At 39.0% G+C, this 14,878-nt stretch overlaps 1 protein-coding gene across 4 annotated transcripts in view; it reads right to left on the reverse strand.

Moving 5' to 3' along the window:
* TEX11 (testis expressed 11) overlaps window positions 1-14,878 on the reverse strand; it is a 385,828-nt gene that overhangs the window by 303,942 nt on the left and 67,008 nt on the right. For all 4 annotated transcript variants that reach the window (XM_032620813.1, XM_032620814.1, XM_032620810.1 and 1 more), the window contains exons 6-7: window positions 11,113-11,193; window positions 10,903-11,022 (exon numbers count right to left, since the gene is read on the reverse strand). In XM_032620813.1, the coding sequence (XP_032476704.1) occupies window positions 10,903-11,022; window positions 11,113-11,193 (201 nt within the window). The remainder of the gene's footprint in view (window positions 1-10,902; window positions 11,023-11,112; window positions 11,194-14,878) is intronic.

Here is a 14,878-nt window from a genome sequence, read left to right on the forward strand (position 1 = left end):
ATAAACACGAAGACCTACTAGAGAATGGACTTGAGGACACGGGGAGGAGGAAGGGTAAGCTGGGTCAAAGTGAGAGAGTGGTAGTGTATATATGGACATATATACACTACCAAACGTAAAATAGATAGCTAGTGGGAAACAGTCGCATAGCACAGGGAGATCAGCTCGGCGCTTTGTGACCAGCTAAAGGGTGGGATAGGGAGAGTGGGAGGGAGGGAGACACAAGGGGAAAGAGATATGGCGATATATGTATATGTATAACTGTTTCACTTTGTTATAAAGCAGAAACTAACACACCATTGTAAAGCAATTATACTCCAATAAAAATGTTAAAACAAATTTAAAAGAAAAAGAAAGAGAAAAAGATACTACTATGTATAAAATAAGCTACAAGGATGTATCGTGTAACACAGGAATATAGCCAATATTTTATAATAACTGTAACTGGAGTATAACCTTAAAAACTGTCAATCATTATATTGTACACATGTAACATATAATATTGTACATCAAGTATATGTCAATAAAAAATTATATAAAGCACTCAGGTTTTTTTCTCACGTGAACTGCTATCAAGCCAAATGTACCAGTGACACAGTGTTTTACATAGGGAGTTGGTTTCTTAAATATTGAAATTTTATAGGCTTGAGGAGTTTAAGTAACAGCCCAAGGTCATACAGCAAGTTCATGTAATAGTTGAGATATAAGACCAAGACCTGCTGGACTTCATATCAGTTTTTTATAGTAGTTGCATTAAAGTAGCCCACAAAGGATATTAACATTACAAGGCAAGACAAAATTACCACAAGGGGTTCTCTTTTTAAATGGTCAACCTACGTTGTAGGGTAGGGAGCATTAGACTAAAAGTCAGAAAATCTTGGTTCTGGTCTTAGATCTGCAACTAACTCACACCTTCTCTCTGAACCTCAGTTTCATCATTTAAAAAATAAGAAGGAATTAAACAAAACCTAAATAAATGGGCAGATATCTCATATTCATGGATCAGAATACTTAACATTATTAAGATAGCAATACTCCTCAAATTGATCCAGATTGAACGCTATTCCTATCAGGATCCCAGCTGATTTGTTGCAATAATTGAGAGGCATATCCTAAAATTCATATGGGAATGCAAGAGACCCAGAAGAGCTGAATAACCTTGAAAAATAACAAAGCTAGAAACTCACACTTCCTGATTTCAAAACTGACTACATAGCTACTGTAATCAAGACAGTGTGGAACTGGTAAAAGGACAAACATATAGATCAATGGAAGAGAATCAGGAGTCCAGAAATAAACCCTCACAGTTAGGATCAATTAATGTTTTTTTTAAACACAAAGTCTTTTATTGAGAAGCTGCACAAATTAACTCCAAATTACTGCCACAGAGAAGAGGAGGCTTCAAGGCACAAAACTTGTTGCTGCACTCCATGTTACTTTACTGTAGTGTCTTCACTCAAGTACTAGAAGCTAAAAGCCATCCCTTTTACAGTATTACATCTTTTCATCTCTGCTCTTGCCCCCTGTAGTTTCATTAAAAGACAATGAACGTTTTAAGGTAGTCAAATGGAAAGTATAAAATTGCACCATTTTAACAAAGCTTAAAGTATTTCCATTCTCAAGCATGAGAAGAATTCAAAATAACACACTTGGTATTTTATTACACTCCATTCCCTGTGTCATTTCCTCATCAAAAGGCTCTTGGTCGGAACAGCCTTTGGAATCGGAAAGGCGGTGCAATCCCAGACTGATAAATACAGGTAAATTTTTTAAAAACAATGGCCAAATTAGATCAATTTGATTTGTTCTCTAGATCATTAAACTTGATTTTAAGTTTCAAAAATAACATTATTGTAACTCTCTATTCCTCCTATGTTTAGTCGACACAGATCTAAAAATTATAGCCTTTTGGGGGGCTTTTTCTTTTTAAATTCTTTATTGGAGCATAATTGCTTTACAATGGTGTGTTACTTTCTGCTTTATAACAAAATGATTCAGCTATACATATATATTCCCATATCTCGTCCCTCTTGCACTTCCCTCCCACCCTCCCTATCCCACCCCTCTAGGTGATCACAAAGCACTGAGCTGATCTCCCTGTGCCATGTGGCTGCTTCCCATTAGCTATCTATTTTACATTTTGTACTGTATATATGTCCATGCCGCTCTCTCACTTCCTCCCAGCTTACCGTTTCCCCTCCCTGTGTCCTAAGTCCATTCCCTATGTCTGCATCTTTATTCTTGCCCTGGCCCTAGGTTCTTCAGTCCTCTTTTTTTTTTTTTAGATTCCATATATATGTGTAAGCATACGGTATTTGGTTTTCCTCTTTCTGACTTACTTCACTCTGTATGACACACTCTACGTCCACCCACCTCACTACAAATAACTCAGTTTTCTTTCTTTTTATGGCTGAGTAATATTCCACTGTATGTATCTGGCTGAATAATATTCCACTGTATATATCTGCCACATCCTCTTTATCCATTCATCTGTTGACTGACACTTAGGTTGCTTCAATGTCCCGGCTATTGTAAATAGAGCTGCAATGAACACTGTGGTACATGACATTTTCTGAATTACGGTTTTCTCAGTGTATATGCCCAGTAGTGGGATTGCACGGCTGTAGTTTTAAGGAAGCTCCATACTGTCCTCCATAGCGGCTGTTATCAATTTACATTCCCACCAACAGTGCAAGAGGGATCCCTTTTCTCCACACCCTGTCCAGCATTTACTGTCTCTAGATTTTTTGATGCTGGTATTCTGAGTGGTGTGAGGTGATACCTCAGTGTAGTTTTTGATTTGCATTTCTCTAATGATTAGTGATGTTCAGCATCCTTTCACGTGTCTGATGGAAATCTGTATATCTTCTTTGAAGAAATGTGTATTTACGTCTTCTGCTCATTTTTTTTTTTTTTTTTTTTTTTTATGCGTTACGCGGGCCTCTCACTGTTGTGGCCTCTCCCGTTGCGGAGGACAGGCTCCGGACGCGCAGGCTCAGCGGCCATGGCTCACGGGCCCAGCCGCTCCGCGGCATGCGGGATCCTCCCAGACCGGGGCACGAACCCGTGTCCCCTGCATCGGCAGGCGGACTCTCAACCACTGCGCCACCAGGGAAGCCCTTCTGCTCATTTTTGGATTGGGTTGTTTGTTTTTTTGATATTGAGCTGCATGAGCTGCTTGTAAATTTTGGAGATTAATCCTTTCTCAGTTGCTTCGCTTGCAAATATTTTCTCCCATTCTGAGTTGTCTTTTCGTCTTGTTTATGGTTTCCTTTGCTGTGCAAAAGCTTTTAAGTTTCATTAGGTACCCTTTGTTTATTTTTGTTTTTATTTCCATTTCTCAAGGAGGTGGGCCAGAAAGGATCTTGCTGTGATTTATGTCAGAGTGTTCTGCCTATGTTTTCCTCTAAGAGTTTGATAGTGTCTGGCCTTACAGTTAGGTCTTTGATCCATTTTGAGTTGATTTTTGTGCGTGGTGTTGGGGAGTATTCTAATTTCATTCCTTTATATGTAGCTGTCCAGTTTTTCGAGCACCACTTATTGAAGAGGCTGTCTTTTCTCCATTGTATATTCTTGCCTCCTTTGTCAAAAATAAGGTGACCATATGTGCGTGTGTTTATCTCTGGGCTTTCTATCCTGGTCCATTGATCTATATTTCTGTTTGTGTGCCAGTACCATACTGTCTTGATTACTATAGCTTTGTACTATAGTCTGAAGACCGGGAGCCTGACTCCTACAGCTCTGTTTTTCTTTCTCAAGACTGCTTTGGCTAATCGGAGTCTTTTGTGTTTCCCTAAAAATTGTGAAATTTTTTGTTCTAGTCCTGTGATAAATACCATTGGGAGGTTAAGAGGGATTGCACTGAATGTGTAGATTGCTTAGGGTAGTACAGTCATTTTCACAATGTTGATTCTTCCAATCCAAGAACGTAATATAGCTCTCCATCTGGTTGTATCATCTTTAATTTTTTTCATCAGTGACTTAACAGTTTTCTACATACATGTCTTTTGTCTCCTTAGGTAGGTTTACTCCTAGCTATTTTATTCTATTTGTTGCAGTGGTAAATGAGGGTGTTTCCTTAATCTCTATTTCAGATTTTTCTTCCTTAGTGTATAGGAATGCAAGAGATTTCTGTGAATTAATTTTGTATCCTGCTACTTTACCAAATTCACTGATTAGCTCTAGTAGTTTTCTGGAAGCATCCTTTGGATTCTCTTTGCATAGTATCATGTCATCTGCAAACAGTGACAGCTTTACTACTTCTCTTCCGATTTGGATTCATTTTCATTCTTTTTCTTCTCTGAGTGCTGTGGCTAAGACTTCCAAAACTATTTTGAGTTACAGTGGTGAGAGTAGACAACCTTGTCTTCTTCCTGATCTTAGTGGAAATCGTTTCAGTTTTTCACCACTGAGAACGACGTTGGCTGTGGGTCTGTCATATATGGCCTTTATTACGCTGAGGTAAGTTCCCACTATGCCTACTTTCTGGAGGGTTTTTATCATAAATGTGTGCTGAATTTTGTCAAAAGCTTTTTCTGCATCTATTGAGATGATCATATGGATTTTCTCCTTCCATTTGTTAATATCATTTATCATATGGATTGATTTGCATATATTGAAGAATCCTTGCATTCCTGGGATAAACCCCACTTGATCATGGTGTATTATCCTTTTAATGTGCTGTTGGATTCTGTTTGCTAGTATTTTGTTAACGATTTTTGCATCTATGTTCATCAGTGATATTGGCCTGTAGTTTTCTTTCTTTGTGATGTCTTTGTCTGGTTTTGGTATCAGGGTGATGGCGGACTCATAGAATGAGTTTGGGAGTGTCCTTCCCTATGCTATATTTTGGAAGAGTTTGAGAAGGATAGGTGTTAGCCCTTCTCTAAGTTTTTGATACAATTCGCCTGTCAGGCCATCTCGTCCTGGGCTTTTGTTTGTTTGAAGATATTTAATCAGTCTCGATTACAGTGCTTGTGATTGCTCTGTTTACATTTTCTATTTCTTCCTCGTTCAGTCTCAGAAGGTTGTGCTTTTCTAAGAATTTGTCCCTTTCTTCCAGGTTGTCTATTTTACTGGCATATAGTTGCTTGTACTAATCTCTCATGATCCGTTGTACTTCTGGAGTGTCAGTTGTTACTTCTCCTCCTTCATTTCTAATTCTATTGAGTCTTCTCCCTTTTTTTCTTGATGAGTCTGGCTAATGGTTTATCAATTTTGTTTTTCTTCTCAAAGAACCAGCTTTTAGTTTCATTGATCTTTGCTACTGTTTCCTTCTTTTCTTTTCTTTTTCATTTATTTCTGATCTGATCTTTATGATTTCTTTCCATCTGTTACATTTGGGTGTTTTTTCTTCTTTCTCTAATTGGTTTACGTGAAAGGTTAGGTTGTTTGAGATGTTTCTTGTTTCTTAAGGTAGGATTGCATTGCAATAAACTTCCCTCTTAGAACTGCTTTTGCTGCATGCCATACGTTTTGGGCCATCCTGTTTTCATTGTCATTTGTTTCTAGGTATTTCTTGATTTCCACAGTGATCCCTTGGTTATTAAGTAGTGTATTGTTTAGCCTCCATGTGTCTGTATTTTTTACAGATTTTTCCCTGTAACTGATACCTACTCTCACAGCACTGTGGTCGGAAAAGATACTTGATACAAGTTCAGTTTTCTTAAATTTACCAAGGCTTGATTTCTGACCCAAGATATGATCTATCCTGGAGAGTGTTCCATGAGTACTGGAGAAGAAACTGTATTCTGTTGTTTTTGGTTGGAATTTCCTATAAACATCAAATAACTCCATCCTGTTTAATATATCATTTAAAGCTTGTGTTTCCTTATTTATTTTCATTTTCGATAATCTGTCCATTGGTGAAAGTGGGGTGTCAAAGTCCCCTACTAAGATTGTGTTACTGTCGATTTCCCATTATATGGCTGTTAGCATATCCCTTATGTATTGAGATACTCCTATGTTGGGTGCATACATACTTACAATTGTTATATCTTCTTCTTGGATTGATTCCTTGATCATTACATGGTGTCCTTCTTCGTTTCTTGTAATACTCTTTAAGTTTTCTTTTGTCTGATATGAGAGTTGCTACTCCAGCTTTCCTCTGATTTCCATTTGTATGGAATATCTTTTTCCATCCCCTCACTTTCAGTCTGTATGTGTCCCTAGGTCTGAAGTGACCCAGCATATATACGGGTCTTGCTTTTGTATCCATTCAGCCAGTCTATGTCTTTTGGTTGGAGCATTTAATCCATTTACATTTAAGGTAGTTATCGATATGTATCTTCCTATTTTCATTTTTAGTTGTCTTGGGTGTGTTACTGTAGGTCTTTTCCTTCTCTTGTATTTCCTACCTAGAGAATTTCCTTTAGCATATGTTATAAAGCTGCCTTAGTGGTGCTGAATTCTCTTAGCTTTTGCTTGTCTGTAAAGGTTTTAATTTCTCCATCAAATTGGAATGAGATCCTTGCTGGCTAGAGTAATCTTGGCTGTAGGTCTTTGCCTTTCATCACTTTAAGTATGTCCTGCCACTCCCTTCTGGCTTGCAGAGTTTCTGCTGAAACATCAGCTGTTAACCTTATGGGGATTCCCTTGCATGTTATTTGTTGTTTTTCCCTTGCTGCTTTTAATATTTTTTCTTTGTATTTAATTTTTGACAGTTTGATTAACATGTGCTTTGGCATGTTTCTCCTTGGATTTATTGTATATGGGATCCTCTGCGCTTCGTGGACTTGATTAACTATTTCCTTTCCCATATTAGGGAAGTTTTCAACTATAATCTCTTCAAATATTTTGTCAGTCCCTTTCATTTTATCTTCTTCTTCTTGAACCCCTATAATTCGAATGTTGGTGCATTTAATGTTGTCCCAGAGGTCTCTGAGACTGTCCTCCGTTCTTTTCATTCTTTTTTCTTTATTCTGCTCTGCAGTTGTTATTTCCACTATTTTACCTTCCAGGTCACTTATCCATTCTTCTGCCTCAGTTATTCTCCTATTGATCCCTTCTAGAGAATTCTGAATTTCATTTATTGTGTTATTCATCATTGTTTACTCTTAGTTTTTCTAGGTCCTTGTTAAAGGTTTCTTATATCTTCTCCATTCTATTTCCAAGATTTTGTATCATCTTTACTATCGCTATTCTGAATTCTTTTTAGGTAGACTGCCTATTTCCTCTTCATTTGTTTGGTCTCATGGGTTTTTGCCTTGCTCCTTCATCTGCTGTGTGTTTCTCTGTCTTCTCATTTTGCTTAACTTACTCTGTTTGGGGTCTCCTTTTCGCAAGCTGCATGTTCATATTTCCCGTTGTTTTTGTTGTCTGCCCCCAGTGGCTAAGGTTGGTTCAGTGCGTTCTGTAGGCTTCCTGGTGGAGGGGCCTGGTGTCTGTGTTCTGGTGGATGAGGCTGGATCTTGTCTTTCTGCTGGCCAGGACCGTGACCAGTGGTTTGTTTTGGGGTGTCTGTGACCTTATTATGATTTTAGGTAGCCTCTCTGCTAATGGATGGGGTTGTGTTCCTGTCTTGCTAGTTGTTTGGCATAGGGTGTCCAGCATTGTAGCTTGCTGTTCGTTGAGTGGAGCTGGGTCTTATCGTCAAGATGGAGATATCCAGGAGAGCTATCGCCGTTTGATATTGCGTGGAGCCGGGAGGTCTCTGGTGGACGAATGTCCTGAACTTGGGTCTGCCACCTCAGAGGCACAGGCCTGACACCCTGCCATAACACCAAGACCCTGTCAGCTACACGGCTCAGAAGCAAAGGGAGAAAAAAAGAAAGAAGAGAGCAACCAAACCAAAAAAAAATCCACCAATGATAACAAGCACTAAAATCTCTACTAAAAAAAAAAAAAACGGACAAACAAAACCCAAGGACAAACGGTAAAAGCAAAGGTATTTAGAAAAATATCACACAAAGAAGTGTACACATACACACTCACCAAAAGAGAAAAAGGAAAAAAGTATCTATCTATCTATATATATATAAAAGGAAAAGTAAGAGAACAGCCAAATCAATAAACAAATCTACCAATGATAATAAACTCTAAATATTAAACTAAGATAAACATAAAGCCAGATACAAATTAGATGCAGAAAGCAAACCTCAAGTCTACAGTTGCTCCCAAAGTCCACCGCCTCAATTTTGGGATGATTCGTTGTCTATTCAGGTATTCCACAGATGCAGGGTACATTAAGTTGATTGTGGAGATTTAATCCGCTGCTCCTGAGGCTGCTGGGAGAAATTTCCCTTTCTCTTCTTTGTTCACACAGCTCCTGGGGTTCAGCTTTGGATTTGGACCCGCCTCTGCGTGTAGGTCGCCTGAGGGTGTCTGTTCTGCACTCAGACAGGATGGGGTTAAAGTAGCAGCTGATTAGGGTGCTCTGGCTCACTCAGGCCGGGGGGAGGGAGGGTTATGGAATGTGGGGCAAGCCTGCGGCAGCAGAGACAAACATGACGTTGCAACAGCCTGAGGCACGCCGAGCCTTCTCCCAGGGAAGTTGTCACTGGATCACGGGACCCAGGCAGTGGCAGGCTGCACGGGCTCCCGGAAATGGAGGTGTGGACAGTGACCTGTGCTTGCACACTGGCTTCTTGGTGGCTGCAGTAGCAGCCTTAGCGTTTCATGCCCGTCTCTGGTGCCCGCGCTGATAGCCGCAGCTCACGCCCGTCTCTCGAGCTCGTTTAGGTGGTGCTCTGAATCCCCTCTCCTCGCGCACCCCAACACAGTGGTCTCCTTCCTCTTAGGCAGTTCCAGACTTTTTCCTCCTGGCTAGCTGTGGCACACTAGCCCCCTTCAGGCTGTGTTCACACAGCCAACCCCAGACCTCTCCCTAGGATCTGTCTTCCAAAGCCAGAGCCTCAGCTCCCAGCCCCCGCCCGTCCCGGCAGGTGAACAGACAAGCCTCTCAGGCTGGTGAGTGCTGGTCCACACCGAGCCTCTGTGTGGGAATCTCTCTGCTTTGCCCTCTGCACCTCTGTTGCTGCGCTATCCTCCATGGCCCCAAACCTTCCCCCCTGACCACCTGCTGTCTCCACCAGGGAAGGGGCTTCCCAGTGTGTGGAAACTTTTCCTCCTTCACAGCTCCCTCCCAGAGGTCCAGGTCCCATCCTTATTCTTTTGTCTCTGTTTTTTCTTTACTCTTCTGCCCTACCCAGGTACGTGGGGAGTTTCTTGCCTTTTGGGAAGTCTGAGGTCTTCTTCAGCATTCAGTAGGTGTTCTGTAGGAGTTGTTCCACATGTAGATGTATTTCTGATGTATGTGTGGGGAGGAAGGTGATCTCCACGTCTTACTCCTCTGCCATCCTGAAGGTCTCCTCTAGTAGCCTTCTTATTTAAGTATTATTTACTCAATGTGTTATTGGTTTTAGGGCATTCTACCTGAGCTTCAGGCTCCTCATTTGTAAAATCGGGGTAACACCACCTCACAAACTCTTCACGCCACAAAGCCAAATAAGAGTTCCAGAGTCTCGCCAGAATCAGTTAATTTTTGACAAGAGTGCTAAGACCATTCAATGGGGAAAGAATAGTCTTTTCAATAAATGGTGCTGGGACAACTGGATAGCTATATGCAAAAGAATGCAGCTGGACTCCCACCCCATGCCATACTCAAAAATTAACTTGAAATGGATCAAAGACCTAAATGTAAGTGCTAAATCTATAAAACTCAAAGATATGCAGAAATTGAGCCCTCAGAGACTAGTGGCAGTGTAAAATGGTACAGCCACAGTGGAAAACAGTCTGGCAGTTTCACAAAAGGTTAAACATAGAGTAATAATGTTATTCAGCAATTCTGCTCCTAGGTACATATCCAAGAGAAATGTAAAAATGTACACACAAAAATATGTACATGAATGTTCACAGTAGAATTATTCATAATAGCCCCAAACTGGAAACAATCCAACTGTTCATCAATAGATGAATGGATAAACAAAATTTGGTATATCCATACAGTATAACATTATTCTGTAATAAAAATATTGATACATGCTACAACATAGATAACCTTGAAAACATGCTAAGTAAAAGAAGCTAATCACAAAAGATCAAATATTGTATGATTTCATTTATATGAAATGCCCAGAACAGGTAAATCTATAAAGACAGAAAATATATTAGTGGTTGCTAGTGCTGGGGTCAGGAGGAATAGGGAGTGACTGCTAATGGATAGGGGGTTTCTTTTGGGGTAATGAAAATGTTTTAAACTTAAGACTCTGGTGAAGATTGTACAATTCTATGAATATACTAAAACATTTTAAATGTACAATTCAATGGTATTAATTTTATAGTATACAAATTATAAATATCTCAATGAAGATGTTAAAAATTAAAACTAAGATTACGCTAGATGATTCTTAAGGTCTCTTTCATTTCTAGAATTACATAATTTCAGAGAGTAAACTCATCACATTACATTTTGTCAACTGAAAATGCACACCTAACTGCATGGTGACAAAAGAAGAAAACCCACAAGCCAAACTGAGGTAAAGTACAACTCTGAACACTGATACCAGCAGACTTTTAGAAAACATCAGCGAACAACCCAGAATAATTGCTAATGTGAAGGCTCTTTTTGGGCAAATATTTTAGGTAGACTGTGAATGTAAGATATCCACAGAGACAGGTATTTCAAGTAGAAGCCACTGCCACAAATAAATGATAGGTATTACATGCAGTGGTTGAAAATGATGATTAGTTATATAAGTCTTTTCAATCTCACCCACCCAGATAGGTACCAATCACCATTAGTAATGTCACCTTCAGATATAAAACAGATTAAAAAGGCCAAATATAATATCCTATAAAAGACCAATGACACCGGACTTTCTTCTAATAGGTTACATATCATCACTTTTGCATTTACGTATATAAAATGCCCCACTGCGAGGCCCTACTGACTATGATACCTACTGACTCTGCTTGGTAAGAAAGCACTCTGAAAACGTCCCTCTCCGTAGCAGTCTTCTGCATAGTCACATGGAACTCAGTGGAGCAACTCTGCATTAATTTGACATATAACTTCTCCAGACCCTGGAAAATAAACCACAATACAATGTAACGATGAGAATAACCACAATTGTTACTAATAACTGCCACAGCTAAAAATCAATGGTAACTTACAGCCATGGCAGCTTGAAAAAACTCATCGGCGATCACAGCATTTCCACCATCTACCCATCCTTTTCCTGTTTTCAGATTCATCTGGAAAAAGAAGTTAGAAAATAATTTTTAACAACTCACACCTCTTCAAAACTGACTGAGGATTATATTGGAGAAAATATTTAATTCTCTGTTCATATTCAGTAGTGTAATCCACAGAAAACAAAAAACTAACAGCATTTATTAGACTTCTGTGCTCTGCTCAGAACTCCATTATTAAAGAGAAACGGTCTTAAGAAAAGCAATAATAAAAAATTAATATACTTGAAAACACATCTTCTAAGAAAATACTAAAAGAAAACATTGAGATAATTTAGACAGGAAGAGAAAGTTCTAAAACTTAATGCCTGGGGCTTCCCTGGTGGCGCAGTGCTTGAGAATCTGCCTGCTAATGAAGGGGACGTGGGTTCGAGCCCTGGTCTGGGAGCATCCCACATGCCACGGAGCAACTAGGTCTGTGAGCCACAACTACTGAGCCTGAGCGTCTGGAGCCTGTGCTCCGCAACAAGAGAGGCCGCGACAGTGAGAGGCCCACGCACTGCGATGAAGAGTGGCCCCCGCTTGCCACAACTAGAGAAAGCCCACGCACAGAAACGAAGACACAACACAGCAAAAATAAATAAATTAATAAACTCCTACCACCATCTTAAAAAAAAAAACTTAATGCCTCACATACTTGAAGAAAGTTATATGATAAGCACTAGACTATAAGTCAACATACCTCGGTTCTAGTTTTTAACTCTGTCTCTAATAAAATTTTTCTTAGACCAGCAAACGTTTACTATGTATCCTTTACATGCCAGGCACCCTGAAGAAGCTCACAGTATTATAAACTGACAGACACGTAAATAAATAGTTGCTAAGTAATATGCACAAATACTGTGGAAGCAAACAAGGACTGAATCAAGATAGAGGATTGAGCACACACTACAGCCACCCCTTCTATTATAAATCCCTAGAAATGATGTATATATAGTACATACTATGATATACTATAAGCTTTATACACTATAAATATATATACTATAAATTTTATATACTATGAACCCCTAGAAAGGATATATATATGTTTATATGATATATATATACTTTCTAGGGATTTATATGTATTTTCTATAAATAGAAGAAAAATATACATATTTTTCTTATTAATAATAGTCCTGAAAAATAAGGGGCGTTTTTAGTTGATATGAAATTATGAAGAACCTCTGAAAAACAGCAAATGGAATGAGGCAAAATCCCATATCCTAAAATGCACGAAAATGCAAAATGTAGAAACATTCTGGATATGAACAGGAGGAGTATCAGGCAGTAGGCTTCATCCCCAACAGATATATTCTCCCCTCCTCCCCAGAAAGGAACAGTAAGTACAATCACTTAGGCTAGAGAAAAACAGAGTTCCAGGCGGCTGACAACACAGGTCAATGCAAAACCTCTGGTCTTAATTCTCCATCAGTCACTGGATTCAGTTACAGTAAATAGTGTGACACAGAAGACTATCAAGGAATCTCAAATTAAATATAAGCAAGAATCACCAAATGTTTGAGGGTAACCAATAATATGAAAGAACATCACACTCAACAAACAGAATACCTAAGGAAATAGAATTAAGACAGCAAGTAGATGGAAACATAAAGAGAAATACCATTATTATCCACAGAATTAAACAGTAGTCATAATCAATAAAATGCTCCTTTTAGGTTCCATTCTTTGAAATCAATAAAGCCAAAAATGCAAATGTGAGACGTAACAGAAGTTAGAAGGGTAATGGTGGGGAAAGGGAGACAGAATGATAAAGGTACTAATATCTTCACACAGTTGAAAGTAAAGATATACTCTCCAAAACTGATGGAGAAATAAAAACTTAAATATATTAAAATAAATAAATTTCAATTAAATAAATTTCAATTAAAATAATAATTAAATTAAAAACAGTATAATTAACAAAAACTGAAAGGAGTAGGGGAGGTAATATATGATGAGATAAATCTTCACCTATCATAACAGAAAGAAACAGACCATATACGAAGCTGATAAATCAAGATTTAATTATTGTAGGCTGAATTGTGTCGACCCCTCCCACCAAAAAATTCATATGTTGAAGTCCCAGCTCCCAGTACCTCAGAATGTGACTGTATTTAAAGATAGGGCCTTTAACAAAATGATGACGTTAAAATGACACCATTACGTGTGCCCTAATCCAATCTGACTGGTGTCCTTTTAAGAAGAAATTTGGACACACAAAGGGACACCAGGTGTGTGCTCACACAGAGGAAATGCCATATGAGGACACAGAGAAAAGGCAGCCATCTGCAAGCCAAGGAGAGAGGCCTCAGGAGAAAACAAACCTTCCAACACCTTGATCCTGGACATGATTTTGGATCATGATCTTGGACACAATTGTGGGAAAATAAATTTCTACTGTTTAGACCACCCACTGTATAGTATTTTGTTATGGCAGCCCTAGCAAACTAATACAGTGATACAACCATATGATTAAGATATATGAAAGTAAACGTGAGAAGTAAAAAAAAAATGGTTACAAGCAATAGCCTTAAAATAGGAAAAGATATATGCACAAGGCAACTCACTGCAACATCCAAATGTCCATCAAAGAGGGCTGCTTGAATATGACAAGTTACATGCACCAACTGAATGCTATGTAGCTAAAAAAAAAAAAAAAAACGAAAACGTGCATCTCTATATACTGCTATGGAGTGATCTGTCAGATATAATGTTAAACTGGGTAAAAAAAAAAAAAAGGTGGAGAAAAGTATACGTATGGAATACTACCAATTATCTAAGACACTCGGGGCAGGTAGAGATATGAATAAATACCTATTTGCTTATATTTAAAAAGCAAAAGTACAGAGAGGGAACAAGATGGTGGAGCAGAAGGACGTGCTTTCACTCCCTCTTGTGAGAACACCAGAATCACAACAAGCTGCAGGAAATCATCGACAGGAAGACACTGGAACTCACCAAAAAAGATACCGCACATCCAAAGACAAAGGAGAAGCCACAATGAGACAGTAGGAGGGGCGCAATCACAGTAAAATCCAATCCCGTAACTGCTGGGTGAGTGACTCACAGACTGGAGAACACTTATACCACAGAAGTCCACACACTGGAATGAAGGTTCTGAGCCCCACGTCAGGCTTCCCAACATGGGGGTCCGGCAACGGAAGGAGGAATTCCTAGAGAATCAGACTTTGAAGCCAAGTGGGATTTGTACCACATGAAGGAACAAGATAACCGCCCCCCAAAAAAAAGCCTAAATGAAGTGGAGATAGGCAACCTTCCAGAAAAAGAATGAGAGTGAAGATGATCCAGGACCTCAGAAAAAGAATGGAGGCAAAGATCAAGCAGATGCAAGAAATGTTTAACAAAGACCAAGAAGAATTAAAGAACAAACAAACAGAGATGAACAATACAATAACTGAAATGAAAACTACATTAGAAAGAATCAATAACAGAATAAGTGAGGCAGAAGAACGGATAAGTGACCTGGAAGACAAAACGATGGAATTCACTGCTGCAGAACAGAATAAAGAAAAAAGAATGAAAAGAAATGAAGACAGCCTAAGAGACCTGTGGGACAACATTAAATGCAACAACTTTCGCATTACAGGGGTCCCAGAAGGAGAAGAGAGAGAGAGTGGACGAGAGGAAATATTTGAAGACATTATAGTCGAAAACTTCCCTAACATGGGAAAGGAAACAACCA

The sequence above is a fragment of the Phocoena sinus genome, chromosome X, assembly GCF_008692025.1.
Source record: "Phocoena sinus isolate mPhoSin1 chromosome X, mPhoSin1.pri, whole genome shotgun sequence".
In the NCBI taxonomy this organism is placed as follows: Eukaryota; Metazoa; Chordata; class Mammalia; order Artiodactyla; family Phocoenidae; genus Phocoena; species Phocoena sinus.